General features: G+C 61.0%; 1 protein-coding gene across 3 annotated transcripts in view; it reads right to left on the bottom strand.

Annotated features, from left to right (window-relative positions):
* The window catches only part of FMNL1 (formin like 1), a 20,274-nt gene extending 4,558 nt beyond the window's left edge, over positions 1 to 15,716 (bottom strand). Inside the window, exons 1-18 of one of the 3 annotated variants that reach the window (XM_040653398.2) lie at positions 15,673 to 15,716; positions 14,461 to 14,732; positions 6,392 to 6,475; positions 6,015 to 6,098; positions 5,850 to 5,923; positions 5,151 to 5,234; positions 4,784 to 4,924; positions 3,633 to 3,758; positions 3,203 to 3,311; positions 2,845 to 2,921; positions 2,679 to 2,772; positions 2,272 to 2,346; positions 1,760 to 1,870; positions 1,500 to 1,649; positions 1,303 to 1,404; positions 983 to 1,202; positions 445 to 756; positions 230 to 351 (exon numbers count right to left, since the gene is read on the bottom strand). In XM_040653398.2, coding sequence (XP_040509332.2) covers positions 230 to 351; positions 445 to 756; positions 983 to 1,202; positions 1,303 to 1,404; positions 1,500 to 1,649; positions 1,760 to 1,870; positions 2,272 to 2,346; positions 2,679 to 2,772; positions 2,845 to 2,921; positions 3,203 to 3,311; positions 3,633 to 3,758; positions 4,784 to 4,924; positions 5,151 to 5,234; positions 5,850 to 5,923; positions 6,015 to 6,098; positions 6,392 to 6,475; positions 14,461 to 14,732; positions 15,673 to 15,694 — 2,259 coding nt within the window. In that variant the 5' untranslated portion in view covers positions 15,695 to 15,716. Of the gene's footprint in view, positions 1 to 229; positions 352 to 444; positions 757 to 982; positions 1,203 to 1,302; positions 1,405 to 1,499; positions 1,650 to 1,759; positions 1,871 to 2,271; positions 2,347 to 2,678; positions 2,773 to 2,844; positions 2,922 to 3,202; positions 3,312 to 3,632; positions 3,759 to 4,783; positions 4,925 to 5,150; positions 5,235 to 5,849; positions 5,924 to 6,014; positions 6,099 to 6,391; positions 6,476 to 14,460; positions 14,733 to 14,935 lie in introns of all 3 variants that reach the window. The other 2 variants (XM_040653399.2, XM_015299283.3) reach the window with 2 other exon arrangements.

Genomic DNA, 15,716 nt, shown 5'->3' with positions numbered 1-15,716 from the left:
ATGTTGCTTCCCTCCATCGTGCTGACCTCCATCTCCCCTGAGGCTGCAGCCCCGTGAGGCAGTGACACAGATGGGTGCCACGTGGGCCTGGGTTCAAAGCCAGCACGGCCGCAATGCGGGTGCATGGGTGACGAAGGCGGGGGTAACGGCAGTGCGGCTGCGGCAAGGACTTGGGTGCCAGCCATACTGAGCCCCCTGCTCCCAAACCCCCGTGCCCATGTGGCCTCACCTGCAGCACTTTCTCATCATTGAGCTCAGTGAAGACGGTGCCATCGATCTGGCTCGGCTTCAGTGCAACCCAGTTAAAGACAGGCATGCGGAACTTGGTCTGGATCGGCTTCTTCACCTTCACTGTGGGGCGAGAGCAGGGCAGTGGTACTGGGGGGCCAAGCCCCACCCCAGCATGCTCACAGAAACATCCCAACATGCCCAGGCCCAACTCACCTGAACCGTTGGTAGTGGGGGGGGCACCTGGCCCAGCGTGGGGCTGCCCACCAAGCGGTGGGGGTGGTGGTGGGGGTGGCACAGAGCCCTCCGGGCCCCCAGGGAGCGGCGGGGGTGGTGGGGGTACCTGGGCACCTGGCAGTGGAGGGGCTGGGGGGGGCGTGATGCCCGTGGGCAGTGGGGGAGCGGGGGGCACAGGGGGCCCAGGCTCAGCCCCAGGCAGCGGCGGGGGGGGTGGAGGTGGGGGTGGGGGTGGTGGTGGGGGTGGCGGTGGGGCAGTGGGTGCTGGGGCAGGAGCTGGAGCTGGAGTATCTGCAAACAGAAAGAAGTGGGTGAGTCAACACTACAGGACACAGGGCCACTGCCAAGATCCCACTGCCACCGGGTGATCCCTGGGCACATCCCTGCACCCCCTGTCTCAGTGTCCTTTGCTGTGCCCCAAACACACTGCCACCCCTCCTCTGTGCCACCTGTCCCAAACGTGAAGGGGACACCGGGGACACGGCAGGCGGCTGCCATTTCCCTGCACCCATGGTACCTGTGCTGGTGGCGGTGGCCTCTCCGGTAACCACGGGGGCTGCTGTAGTTTCTATGACGACGGGGACAATTTCGATGGCGACGTCTCCATCGGGCCCACGCAGGATCTGCACTAACCCCTTCTCCTCCAGCTCCGCCAGCCGCCGCTCCAGCGCCAGCCGGTAGCAGTCCTGCGGCTGTGGGGTCGGCGGGCTGGGCGGCCGCGGCGGGCTGAGCTGCTCCTGCAGCAGAGATAAAACCCAGCGTGTCACCGATGTCCCTCTCGCCCCCCAAACGAGGCTCCCCGTGCACGGCAGCACCGCAGCACCCATGGGCGCTCACCCGCAGCGCCTCCAGCTCCCGCCGCGCCTGGCTCAGCTGCTTCTCCAGCTCCGCTATCTTGGCCATGGAGTCGTTCTCCGCATCCTGCAGCTTCTCTGTCAGCTGTGGGGGATGAGGCACTGTCGCTCAGCCGCGGCCGCCACCCGCCCCGAGCGGGGTTTGCGTCAGCAACTCCGGCCCACGCGCCCACGTCCCACCTGGCTGACGTGCTCCTCCAGCTCCTCCATGTGCTCCAGCACGGCCGTCTTGGTCTCTGAGTCCTCCAGCATGGCCCCCACATCAAAGACGTTGTCCAGGTAGGCTTGGATCTGTACCTGCAGCTTGTCGCTCTCGGTGAGACGCAGGCTCTGCCGTGGGACAGACAGAGGCACCGTCACGGCCGGTGACAACCACAGCGTCCACCCACCCCCATCCCACCGCCAGGACCGCAGAGGGGCTCAGGGAAGCCCCAACCCACCTCCAGGTACTGATCGAGCCCCAGGTGGGTGAACTCGTACTGCAGGAAGACACGGAAGTTCATGTTCTCCACCGAGTGCACCACGATGTTGATGAACTGCATGCAGGCGACCTGTGGGATGGGAGCAGGCTCAGCACAGCCCTGGGCACAGCACGGTGGCCCTGGGGACACAGTTGCCTGTGGTGGCTTCCCTGCCCTGGGGAGCTGGGAAAGCCAGCTGCTCAGCAGCCCTTGGGGACACAATGGTCTGAGGACACCGTGGTGGCTCAGCGGCCCTCATGCACAGAATGGCATGCTGCCTCGGAAACACAATGCCCTGGGGACAGCACAGCCATCTGACAGCCCTTGGGACCCTGGGGAGGGACCAACAGCTCCTGGGGACGTAGCACACTGGGGACAGCCCCACAGCTGGAGACACAGCCAAGAGGCCTGGTGGGCCCACAGGAGCTGTCCCCAAGGCAGGAGGCTGCGGGTCCCCAGGCTGTGGGTCCCCTGCCTTGTGAACCACTCACCATGAAGTCGATGTTGCTGTCCTCGTTTCGGAAATACTCCATCAGTTTCTCAAAGCGGTTCCTCTCGCCACAGACCTGGGGTGGGAGCAGGGGCTGAGGGCTGGGAAAGGCAGGGCCAGAGTGGGCAATGCTGGGGGTGTCAGGACAGCAGGTGCCCACTGGCAAGGAGAGCCCAGCCCTGCTGGGTGCTGCTCAGTGCCATGGTCCAGCTGGGACATGGCCCTGGAGACAAGTGTTGGCATGGGGACATCAATCCCAACAGTTCAAGTGGCCTCAAATGAGTTAGGAGATGGGAATTTTTAGGATCTAGGGTGTTCCAATGGGGCAGGGCTCTGCTGCACAAAAGGAAACTGAGGCACAAGCACAGGTGTCATCACGGGGACATTCTATTCCTGCTGGAGACTCACCTCCTTGAAGTTGTCAAAGGCAGCGAGGATAATGTCATGGCCACCTCGGACCAGGCAGACAGCGGCCAGCAGCTCCAGCACGAGCGCCTTCGTCCTGCAGGGACAAAGGGCATGAACCAGGGCTGTGGGGTGCGTGAGCAGACAGGGGACAGGGGACAGATCCTACCTGGCATTCCTGTTGTTGAGGCTCAGGGTGATCTCATTGACACAGGCTGGGTGGTTCATCACCAGGCTGAAGCCAGACTAGGGGGAAAAGGGTTATGAATGAGGTCAGGCATCCTCTGGCCCACCCCAAGGACACCCTGGGATCCCGTGACATGTCCCTGCCATGGTCCCACTGTACAGGTGGCTGAGTGAGGACATGTGAGTGCAAAGGCTGGGTATCCCTATGCCATTATTGCCTGAGGACAGTGGATGCGTACTCCTCCTCCTCGCTCCATGCCAATGCCCTGAAGAGGGCAGCACAGGGGCTAGAAGCTTTTGGCGATCCCTCAGGGAACCCTGAGGATGCTACCGGTGCTCACCTGGTAGTTCATGATGGCACGGAGACACATGATGCAGACATGGACATCATCCTTCTGGTTGACGATGCGGGAATTCCTCAGTGCCTTCCTGCTGTGCGAGGGGTTAAGCCTGCTGGGCAAGAAGGCATCTGAGCAGGGGGCACCTGGGGGCACCTGTGGGGCGCAGCGCAAGCAGGGCAGGGGCAGCGCGGGGGCGGGCGGGCAAAGGGGTCAGGCAGTGGCCTTGGTGGCCCTGGGCTCACCAGCCAGCAGCAGAAACCCAGAGACCAAGCCAGCTGCATCCTGAAAGGAGGGATCCCCCATGTCTGGCTCAGTGGCCATCTCCATCTGCAAGCCCAAGGGACTCTTGGCACCAGGGGTGGGCCGTGGTGGGACTGAGGTGGCAGGAAAGCCAGGTGCCCCTCGTGCATGGGCAGTCTTGGAGGCTCACCGGGGCGAATAGGAGCTGCCAGGTGACCTGGGGCAACTGTCCCCATCGCTGCCCGGGGCGCTGCAGGGGACGCTGGGGTGGACGTGGTGGAGGAGGGTGTGGATGTGATGGTTCGAGAGGCAGCAGCTGGAGGCACGTTAGAGCCTGCAGGACAGGAGGGAGAAACAGGGCTCCCGCGCGGCCCACAGGATGGCTGGGGCACAGTGCTGGGGGCCAGAGGAACACAGGTGGGAGGCAAGCAGGGCGGCTGCTGCCGCTCGCAGGGGCTGGCATCAAGCACCAAAGTGCTGCCCTTCTACGCCTGTGACCAGGCTGAGGCATGGTGGGTGACAAAGGGCTGGGACCCCGCGGGTGCCACATCCGAGCCATCGCTCCTGACCTGTCCCTGGGGATGGGGACACACCGGCTCCTCCGGAGGTGCTGGCAGGTGGTGAGAGGCCCTGCGGTCCTGAGGGAGCCCCCAGCCACTCTACGGCAGCTGTCGCCCTTCCGGGGGTGGCCACAGCTCGGTGTCCCCTCAGACCGCCCTGTCTACTGGGGACAACTGCAGGGACTGTCCCCATGCCAGAGCCAGCAGCGAGTCAGGGGGATCTGCACAGCCCCAGTGGGGCATCTGCCACACCAGCACCCTGGCCCCGTCACCTACCGTGAACACAATCCCCCGGCAGCGTGCAAGAGAAGAGCGGGGTTAGAAGAGGGCTGCAGGGTTAGCAAGCAAGAGCTGCCAGCCGGCAGGGCCCGCTCAGAGAGCACAGGCCTGGTCATGTTCAGACCCTCACTGTTTTTAAACCCTCCCATGTCCAATGAAGCAGTGGGTTGGGGATTTGCTCCCCCAAATCTCAAGCAGCTCTGATTTTGCTCATTCACAGATCACCCCAATCCTGCCTTTGGCCAGGGCATCCCGCAGCAGGGGGCAGCGCTGAGAATGGATCCAACCGTGCTTCTGCCCTGGCTCCCAGCAGGGTTTATCCACTGCTGGGAGCACACGTGGCTTTTTCCCTCCCCAGTCCCCCCCACAGTGATGGGAATCCATTTTGAGGACCAGGACTGCATCTCCCTGCTGAGCCCCTCTCTGAGCCAGCACAGCACAGCATGGCAGGGCCAGGGGGCAGCGAGGCAGAGTGGGGTCCGGCTGGGGTGCCACATGTTACCTGACAGTGAGGTGCCGCACTTTGGAGATGCCGTGTGTGGGAGATGAGGAGTTGCTTTTGCTCAGGTCCTCAACTGACCGCTCCAGGGCTTTGCCCTTTTCAGAGCCCGGGCTGCCGTTCTCAGTGCTCTCCATGTCATACCTGGTGGCCCATGTGGGGACAGGGACAGATGGGCAAGGAGAAACCTCAATGCCAGCAGACACATGGGGACATCCAGGGCTGTGAACGTGGGCTGCTCAGAGCCCCCCAAGCCCACCCAGCCCCTCTGAGCCCGACAGGAAACTGACCCCAGCCCACTGACGGAGCATCAGGGCAGGGGATTAGGGGAAAAGGGGCACCCAGAATGCCAGTGGCAGTGGGGACGTACGCGACAGAGCACTGGGCAAAGGCGAGGTACTCGAGCAGCACGTCCAGCCCCTTGTTCTCCTCATTGAGAAACTCCTGGACCCAGCTGGAAAGAAGAGGGGTTAGTGGGGTATGCCAACCCTTCTCTTTCTCCCACATCCCCTTCCACATCCCCAGCAGAGCCTCCCTGGGGTGGGGAAGGCACCAAGGCACACCCTGGCGAGATGTCCCCAGCCGTAAGGTTAGGACATGTAGGGGACATGGCACCACCATGTGCCACCTCTCCAAGACAGGTGGGTGTCACACAAAGCCCCAATGCCTGATCTGCAAGGGACACAGTCCATGGGCTCTGCCACCACCCCTATGGAACACCCCAGCCTTGGGCAGCGGGTCCCCATGCCCAGATAAGAACACAGGCAACCCTCATACCACAAGGGACCAGGGCACACAGTGTGGGGGGCACGGTCCTACTTGGGACCCATGGGTGGCAACAAACTAGCACGGCCAAAATGGGAACTGGGTTCTGCAGCAGTCAGAGCACAGCTGGCTGCTGCCTCAGCACCTCCATCCTCTCATCAGAGTCCTCCCAGACAGGCAGGATGAGGCCACCAGCCTCCACCTGTGCCTCCACATCACAACTGTCACCCCCATAGCCAGAAGCCATCAGCACATGAGCCTCTGCCTCAGTGATGCCAAGGACCCCCTGATCACCGCTCCTTACCCAATGTAGTTGGTCCTCAAGGAAATCTCCAGCTCCCGGAGCACCTGTGTCGACTCCTGCACTCGCCGCTTGAACTGGGGGAATAGGGACAGCCAAATGGTCACTAGGCTGATGACCAGCACAGAGGAACAAGGGCAGACTCATAAGGTGCAAGGCAGCCCTCACCTTCCTGCTCACACCACCCGTGTCCAAGTAGCTCTTCAGCTTCTGGATGTAGGCAGACGGTGGGTTTTTCACCTGGAAACGCTCCTACAAACCACATAGAGAGGCTGAAGCCAGGACATCTGCATGCAGCATGGGGAAATATCCCAGCTCCCAGTGCTGCCCAGAAGCACAGCAGCCACCCACCCCCTGTACTGCAGATGGCCGCCTATAAATGTTTAATCAGGTTAATAAGCTGCTGTCTCACTAATGGAGATGGATGCCAGCACTTGGATTCACTGCTCCAGCCTCATGTACCAGCAGCCACCAACCGTGAGTGGCATTTGGGGACAGGGCCAGGAGCAGGGCCAGCAAGGTGCCACACGGCACTCAGACCTCACCTGGTCACAGACAAGCTCCCACTTCTTCTCATTGTCATACTGGCTGAGCAGCTTCATCTTGTCTGGGGGCAGGTTCATGGAGCTCTGTGGGGAGACAGGTGTCAGGGGCACAGCTGTCCCCAGAGTCCCCTCTGGGCACGTGGTGCTCCCCATTCACTCAGCACCCAGTGTCTCTGTTTGCCAGTGGGACCATGGGGACATTGCTGTCCCCAGGATGTGATCGTGTCACCATCAGGCATCACAGACCCATCAGCAATGTCCCTGTCCAAGGGTGTCTGGGATCCCCACTGCAGAGGGCACAGGAGCTGGAGGACAGGGGATGCTGGGAGGAAAACTGAAGTCACTCCTCCACATCACAAGGGCGCAAAACTCCCAGCCTCAGCCAGCCCGGATCCCTCAGTCCAGCAGCACCACCACCTTGAATGGTGACCCAGGCTGGGAATGCAGCTGAGCCCCAATGGGCTGAGAATGATGGAGAGCCCTGAGCCCTGACTGCAGGCACACAACAGGCCCAGATGGTGAAATCAGTGTTTATTTGTGGACACGATCTGAGGGCAGGGTGCTGCATGTCACCACGTCCCTTCGTGCCAGCATTGCACAACTCAGCCGCGCCGCCTCCCCACCCATCAGCCTCTCCACCACCACAGCCTCCTGAGCAGGACGTGACGTGGTTTCCGCTCCCCAAATGGCAAGAGGCAGCCACCGAAACTGCTCCTCGCCATGTCTGGGGGCCCTGGGACACCCCAGGCTCAGCTCCTGCCTGCAAGGCACCAAAGTGTGCCCTGCAGGCACACCCCTGGGGTGTGCAGACATCGCGGGGTGACCTGCAGAGCCTCGGGGGAGCCCCCCACTGCGCCTCCGGCACAGCACACATGCCCTGAGTTTAAAAGGTTTGAGATTTGATTTCCCAAAAGAGCAATCTCTTGGAGGTTCAGCCCCAAGAAAAGCAGGAACAGAGCCTAGAAAAGCCACGGCCTGGCAAGACAGAGCGACGGCACATGGAGACAGTGCACAGATCCAACCCTGTTGAGTCACCTTAACCTCCAGTTTTGGGGTTCCCCAGCGCCGGGATATGAGGTGTAGTCACCAGTGGGCGCAGCCCTTGGGACACCCACATCCCTGGGGAATCCCACAAGGGTTTGGCCAGGATTTGAGCTGAGCAGAGAGGGATGCAGGCAGCCACAGAGGAGCCCATGAAAGAGAAGTGCCAACACGCCAGGCAGGAGCGGAAACCTCAGCGCCCACCTCCCACCAACAACCTGTTGGGCTGCTTTTGCAACAAACCAAACCAGGGCAATGGGGGCAGGAAGGAGCCTGCACAGAGGCCGAAGCCACGGTCACCGAGATGCCTGGAGCTCCAGGCCACCACGTTGAGCCGGTGTTTGGCTGGATTTGGCCGGGCTGCCTGGAGCCGGCTGCTCCCTCCCACCTGTCCACAGCGGGTGAGCTCAGCACTAACACCAAAATTATGCTGCAAGGCCACGAACAGCCTCACCGAGAGCCTGCTGGGCTGCATTGGAGTGGCCGGATGGGCCCTGGGACAGGCAAGGCAGTGACACATCCCAGGTTGCTGCACAGGACCCGCCATGGGTGAGTGACACCCCCAGGGCCCCTTCTGCTGAGGAGTCCTATTCTCACATGGCCCTGCCTGTGTGAACAGATGGGACCCTGCAGACCCAAGCCCACAGCACATCTATAAGCTTTGCACTCTGCACTGGGCTGTTCCAAAGTCTGAACATAGAATGTCCTGAGTTGGAAGGGACCCACACAGATCACCAAGTGCAAATCCTGGCTTCTTGCAAGACAATCTAAAAATTAAACCAGCATGGCCTGATTGTACCAGCTGTGGAGCTCTGAAAAGCCAGGAACAAGCCTCACTGGTGGGACAGGGCCTTGCATGGGCTTTCTGCCCCAGCAATGCAGGAAGAGTGGGATGGCAGAGATGTCCCTACAGAGGTGGCCACACTTGGGATCTGCCACCAAGCCTTGCTGTCCCCAGCAAGGGCACAGCCCCTTCCTCACACAGCAGGGCTGGGCCTGGGGGCAGGATGTGGCACTGTCTGGGTTACAAACAGGGTGGTGGATGCCTTCCCCACGAAGGCACGTGGTGCAGGGGAAGGAAGTGGCCTCCCACCCAGGACACTCTGCTGTGGTCCGTGGCGTCAGCCAGGAGCACAGAGAAGCTGGTTCTCACTTCCTGCTGGGGGCCCTGGTACCACTGGAGGCGTGGGGCAGAGTGGGAGATGTGATGCAAGGAGACCTCACAGGTGGTAAAGGCAGGATTCAGTGCTTCTCCTTGGGTGACAAGGATTGGAAAAGACTTTAAAGATCATCAAGTCCAACCACAACCTAACCATATTACCCTAACTCTAACAACCCTCCTCTAAATCATGGCCCTGAGCACCACATCCAGACAGTTTTTAAACACATCCAGCAATGGTGACTCAACCACCTCCCTGGGGAGCCCATTCCAGTGCTTAACAACCCTTTCAGTAAAGAAGTGTTTCCTGATATCCAACCTAAACCTCCTCTGGTGCAACTTGAGGCTATTTCCCCTCGTCCTATCACCTGTCAGCAGTGGGAAGAGACCAATCCCGCTCTGCTGCAATCACCTTTCAGGTCCTGGAAGAGAGCAATAAGGTCTCCCCTCAGCCTCCTTTACCCCAGACCAAACAGCCCCAGTTCCTTCAGTCTCTCCTCGTAGGCCATATTCTCCAAGCCCTTCCCCAGCCTTGTTGCCCTTCTTTGGACCTTCTCCAGCACCTCCATATCCCTTCTGTACTGAGGTGCCCATAACTGAACACAGAGCTGGAGATGAGGCCTCACCAGTGCTGAGCACAGGGCAGGATGACTTCCCTAGTGCTGCTCACCACACCATTCCTGATCCAAGCCAGGATGCCATTGACCTTCTTGGCCACCTGGGCACACTGCTGGCTCATATTCAGCCCACTGTCCATCAGCACACCAAGGTCCCTTTCCATCAGGCAGCTTTCCAGCTACTCCTCCCCAAGCCTGTAGGGTTGCCTGGGGTTGTTGTAACCAAAATGCAGGACCCGACACTTGGCCCTATTGAAACTCATGCCATTAACCTTGGCCCATCGATCCAGTCTATCCAGGTCCCTCCGTAGTGCCCTTCTCCCCTCAGACAGATCAACACTCCCTCCCAACTTGGTGTTGTCTGAAAACTTACTGAGGGTACACTCAATCATCAACATCATTAACATCATTAATATCAATCAACATCATTAATAAAGATGTTAAATAAAAGCAGCTGGAGGGGACAAGGGGACTTACCCCAGCAACTCATCCCAGACTGGTACCCTCATTCCACCCAGCACTCCACTGTCAAGCCCGTCTCCATCCCGCTGTGCCATGGGGTGCACCCACAGCAGGCCACACAGCCCACAAGGGCAGACACAGCTGCTGAGCAGCACCGCTGCCTGCCATGCTCCTGACAGCCTGAACAGATGCCACCAAGCATCCCTCAGGGGCCCAACATCTCCAGCGCCTGCAGTGACACCTCAGCAATGCCCTGGCAGGAGGTGGCTGGCTGGGACCCTCACCACAGCCAAAGCCAGCAGGGGGAGGACTTGCTGCAGGGCTATGCAGAGACTTACCCTGCACCTGAAACCAGACAGGGGGAGGCAAAGCAGCACCTACAACATTTCCAACTATGAAAAGGACTTCTGGTTGTACAACAGCACCATGAGGCCATGCAGAGCAACCCTGCTGGGCAGGATGAGGGGTTCTGGGTGTCAGGCACTCCCTTTTTATTCCACACCCTGAGCAGCCTTCAAGCAGGGCCAGTCTCTGCACTCAGAGAGAAAATGAACAGCATCCACCACGGAAGTGTTTGCTCTGCAAAACACGCACAGTGCTGCCGTTGCTGGTTGGCTGCCCGGACGGCTCGAGTGAAACCCCGACTGAGACAAGACGCCCGTTGCTTAGGGATCACGGCTGAGCTGCTGAGGCGTCTTCTGTGGTTTCCCGACCTGCACGGGGCTGGGGGGAGAGAGGCAGTGTGTGGGGTTGAGAGCTGGAGGCTCACGTGCAGATCTATGTGTGCAGCAGCGTCAGGCCACACGGCAGATGCAGAGCCACACAATAGCAATGGGAAGCTGCTCCCAGCCCAGTGTGAAGGCCCAGATGCCGGGCAGCAGGCACAGGACAGCACCCCAGCTCAAGGCCACAGGGAAGAGCGATGACAGCAGGAGGATGGGCTGGCAGCCAATGGGATGTGCCAGTCCCAGGATGCTCCAACCCTTGTGGTGATGCTGTGAAGGTGATGCTTCTGCTAGGCAGGGCTTGGAGCATGCTTTCTCTGTGGCACAGGACTTCCTACATTGTCCCCCAGTGGCAAGCATCAGCACCATCTCATTCCAGCAAGCACATCTCTCCTTGCTACACTGACACGGCACTGAGGCCACAGCCTCTTCCCAAGGCTCAGTGCCAGGTACCGGGGCAGCCCGGGCTCTCCCAAACCCCAGCACGCAGCAATCAGGGCTGGGCAGCACTCCCAGGAGCACCTCACCCTGCGAGGTAGTTCCTGGAGCCAGCCATGGCCAGGTCCCAAACTTACCAGGTGTCAGAGGGAAAAGCTGGCAGGGAAGCAGGCAGCACCCCACCAGGGGCCAGAGCTCACCTCAAGGGACGGTAAGGAGTTGCTAAGGGACAGGCACTGCTACTGTGCAGCTGCGGCCAAAGCCTCCCTGCCGCCTGCTGCTCCCGGCTCTATTTTAAGCACAAGCAGAAGCTGCTCTGAGCACACGGCAGGGAAATGAGACTCGTCAGCCACTCTCACCTCCCCACCGAGCGCCCACCCAGCGCCAGCATGGAGGGGGGATCCCCATATTGGGATGCCCTCCGGATTCAGCCAGGGCCTGAGCCAGATACGTAAACACAGGCTTCCTTCCCATCACCAGGCTGTGCGGGCAACCATCCCTCCATGGGGATGCTGGGGACATCAGCAGAGCTGCACAGGAGCCCTGACAGCATGGCACCATCCCGCGTGCTGCTGCGCTGTACAGAGACCAGACTGGGGACAAATCCAGCAGGAAGCAGGGCATCATTTTCCTTTCCTGGGTGAGATCCCCCGGCACACGGCACGGCTGCAGCTGGGGCTCACTGTGACCGACCTCAGCGCCGCGCTCCGGCCAACGGTACATCTGCAAACATCTGCAGGGTGACGTTTGCTGGTTCCCCAGGACAACTGCAAACGCACACCAGTGGCTCCCGGCCACGCAGGGCCCTGCAGCACACGATGATTCTTCAGCAATGTGAAGTTTTTGAGGTCTCCCTGTTTCCATCCCTGCCCTACAGGCTGTCCTGATTTTGCAGAGCGTTTGCTGCTTTTAGGTGATACCAGCAGCTAAACAAGGGCTCTGGGGGAATCTGCCACCCGACTCCTCGAGGGCTCAGAGAGTTTTTAGGTCTCTGCCCCTTCAGATGCGGCTGATCTCTCTTCCAGATCCCCAGAGGGGCCAAAGCAAAGCTCTCATGACCAGCTGAGCAGGGAGCTGCCACGGCTCAGTAGCAAAACCTCACAGCAGGGCCACCACCGTCCCCATCTCAGAGCCCTCACAGCTATTTTTGGATGCTCAGGCAGCCCAGCTGTGGCTCACCTCCACCACACCCTCATCTCACTGCTTCATTTAAGCCCTCCCTGAACCTTTGTTTGCTTCTTGATATGTAAAAGAAAAGAACAACACTGCCCTGAACACACGCACCTGCACGCCCCTGGCCCAGCAGCCGGAGACTGACTCCTTCCTCCTCCTGTCCCCATATCCCCTAACTCCACAGCCACACCAGCACGTCCCAAATTGCTTGGCACAGAAACAGCCCTGCCATCCCTCCGCCAATGCAGCATCTGTCACGGTGCCCTAGCTGGGAACAAGCCAGAATTTCTGCACTAACACAGAATTCCCCATTTCTGAGCACACGGTGGCAGTTGGGACCCCCAGGACCCCTCTGCTGGCCCGACAGCCCTGGGCTGACTTTCAGCCTGGCTTTTTCCCAGGAGCTCTCTCAGTTTGGGATACCTGTCCAGAAACTGGTTTGCACCGATGTGCTCTCACAACACCAGGATGCAGCAGCCCTGCTATGGCACTGCTGTCCCCAAGGCTGTGTGATGGACCCAGATCGTGTCCCAGCAATAGCACAGATGGATCACCAGCATACCACTTCACACCTTACTGCTAATCCCACACCCTTAGCAGTAAGGAAGTGAATCCATTAACACCATGAGTTTCTAGAGGTGATTAAAAATACAGTCGGTATGGCTGAAGGTCCTTGGTGCCTGTGTTGTGGGGGTCCTGCTGCTCCCCCTGCCCTGAGTGGGATGGAATGAGGGGGAAGGGAGCCTCTATGAAAGGAGGAAGAGAGATTGGGACACCCAGTTTCACAAGAAGCCTGGTTCCCATGTCGCTGAAAGCAGCGTGCTCGTCCCGGTAACTCCCGGCCAGGGCTCCTGCTTGGGACCCAGGAGGTTCGGGAGAGACTTCGGATCTCCACTTTGCCCTTTTTGATCACTTCTCAGCTTAGGCCTTTGAGCCCCCTGGAGTACACCTGGGCCCCATCTCACCAGCGGAAAGTGACGTTTCCTGAGGCCTCGCAATCGCAGCAGAAGCACCTCAAGGTCCCCATCCCCTTCCTGAAAGCACCGCATGCGTCACCCCAGAGCCATTACAGGCACAGCCACAATCTGAACCTCATCCTGCAGTCTGCACCCAAAGCAACACACGGCACCGTGGGCACACAGCAAGTTACAGCAAAGCCCCATCCCAGGGGGCCCAGGAGCACCACCCAGACCCCACGTTGCAGAGCCCTTTGCTGTGATCCCTCTGCAGCGACAGCAAGCCAAAACAGATGCAGAGGAGTCACAGCCTGTGTCTGCAGGCAAAGCAGACACTTCAGCTGTGATGCCTGTCCCCAGTAATCCTCCAGTAATTGCTGCACGGCGGAAAAGCCTGTAAATAATCTGTGCTGGGCCGGGCCAGCGGGTCCTGCCTGCCACGGGGCCACACACACACTGTGGAGCATCTCAGGTCACAGCACCGGTGCTGCTCTGGCCCTCGTTGTGTAACGGCAGCCGCCGGAGCTGTGCCGGCAGCCGGAGCCGGGCTGCTGCTCCGCACGGGTTCAGGTGAGCGCATGGGCTCGCTGCAGGGGATAAGGGGATTAAAGCAGCAATCGCGAAAGCAGAAAATGTTTCCCTGCTCTCGGTGCATTGCCGATCTGACTTTGTCGTGGAGCTTTTTGGTGAGTGAGGAGACACAGGAGCACGACCTTCAGAGCGTGTCCCAGCTCCCCGGCGTGCGGGGCTTTGCAGAGAGGGGAGGCGAGCTGCTCTCGCCTCCGCGCTCCGGAGCTGCAGAGGGAGGAAAAGGCCACATCGCTGCGTGCGGGGGAAGGCACAGGCACGGGGACCGCGTCCAGCACAGCTGTACAGCGAAGGTCACAGCCATCCTTCCCCTCCCAAGGACAGAGAGAAGCGGCCAGCAGCTCAATCCAGCGTTGCTGGTGCCCGGCACTCAGCTCACCTCCTTCTTCTCTGCCTACCCGAGCACCGCATGGGGCTGTGGGGCTGCACGCGGAGGGTGAACCGCCCCACGGCACAGGACAGCCGGCGATTTGCCCCAGATCATGCAGCGAGGCTGGGGCTGATCTGCCCAGCCCTCACCCCAGCACTGAGATGGAGAGAGGAGGAGGGGGAGAGGCAGAGAGCTGTCGGGATGTGCCGGAGAGGGGCAGGGGAGGTGAGCGAGGCAGGTTGATTTCTGTAACACCGGCTCGCTGCAGCGTGCACGGCTGGCACTGCTCGCTGGCTACGCGCTGCCAGCTCCGGGCCCATCGCCGCGGCTGCAGAGCATCCCCGGGGCCGAGGACAGCGTCACCGGAGCGGGCAGCGCGGAGCTCGGGGCATCCCGCTGGCAGTCCCCGTGAGCAACGGGAGGAGACGGCCCACGCCGCGGGGATGGGAAAGAGGCGGCGGGGGGGGGGGGGGGGGGGGAAGGGGGGGGAGGAAAAGCAGAGAAAAGCCCGGGCAGGACTGCGGCTTCTCCAGGACTCACCAGGACGCGGCTGAAGCGCTCCTCCAGCTCGTCCGCGGCGGGCATGGGCTGCCGGGCGGGCGGCGGCGGCCGCGTTGGGGTGGCGGCGGCGGCGGAGACAGCGGCGGGGCCCGGAGCCCGGGGGTCTCGGCTCTCTCGGGCCGCAGCCCCCTCCATGCCCCCGGCCGCGTTGCCCATGGCGCTGCCGCCGGGCCCGGGGTGCCCGGGGTGCCGGGGATGGAGAGGAGCGGAGCGGTCACGCTGCAGTGAGCTGGGCTGGGCAGGAAGCGGAGCTGCAGGAGGGATGGGGCGGATGAGTGTCGGGGTGTTTTTTCCCCTTCTCTGTCTCTCTTCGCCGCTTGCAACTTCTCCTGGGCGTTATTGAGCCGCAAACGCCTCCCCCCGCCTACACCCCCGCCCCGCGGGCAGGGCTCCGCTGCGCCCCGGTCCCGACCGGCCGCCGTGCCCCCACAGCCCCGCGCCGCAGCCCCGGCACCTGCCGCCCTCTGCCGCAGCCCGGCTCCAGGGTCCCAAAGCCCACGGCTGCGCGGCGCTGGGGTTGGTTCCGTTTTAATAATATTTTTGTAAGGAAGGGAAGGAAGGAGGTACATGGGGCTGGGAGGGCAGCGGGGACGGCTGGGGGCCTTCCTCTTTTCCCCCCGGCTGCCAAAGGAGGGCGAGCTGAGGCTGAGCAAACTCATCGCACCTCCGGGCAGGGCTCTGAGCATCCCCAGCAGCAGGGATGGAGCCTCGGGAAGGGCGGCACCGGAATGCCTCAGGGCTGGGGCATGGATGGATGGCAGGCAGCTGTGCTAGTGGATCAGAGATGCACTGTGACACTGCCCAGCTCCCCATCCCGGCTCTGGAGGTGCCTCCCCAGGAGCTGGCAGCACTGACAGGGCGCTCTGCGTGGGGACACCTGTCTGTGACAGGCACAGAACTACCCACTGCTCTCGTAGAGGATGCAGGAGAGGATGAGGCAGCTGTTCTCACCCCGTTAACATGCAGCTCCTGCTTCCTGACAGCCCTGGCAGAGCAAGGAGCAATTCATCTCCTCATGGCTCCTACTGCACTGGCATCAATAAATGTAGTTCTGAGAAGCTGCCATTACACAAGCACATTATTCCAGATAAGAGAGATGGAGATAGAGAGCTGCTGAGGGCCATGTAAGGACAAAGACCAGGACCCCCTGATGTGTGCCAAGGCCCGGCAGCCCTGCACAGCCCCACTCACCCGCTCGGGCTCCGATGCTCATTCTGAGTCTGCCTGAGTGTCGC

This window comes from Gallus gallus, chromosome 27 (assembly GCF_016699485.2).
Source record: "Gallus gallus isolate bGalGal1 chromosome 27, bGalGal1.mat.broiler.GRCg7b, whole genome shotgun sequence".
Lineage (NCBI taxonomy): Eukaryota > Metazoa > Chordata > Aves > Galliformes > Phasianidae > Gallus > Gallus gallus.
Note: the sequence above shows the minus strand (reverse complement) of the source record. Positions and strands in the feature narration are given on the sequence as shown.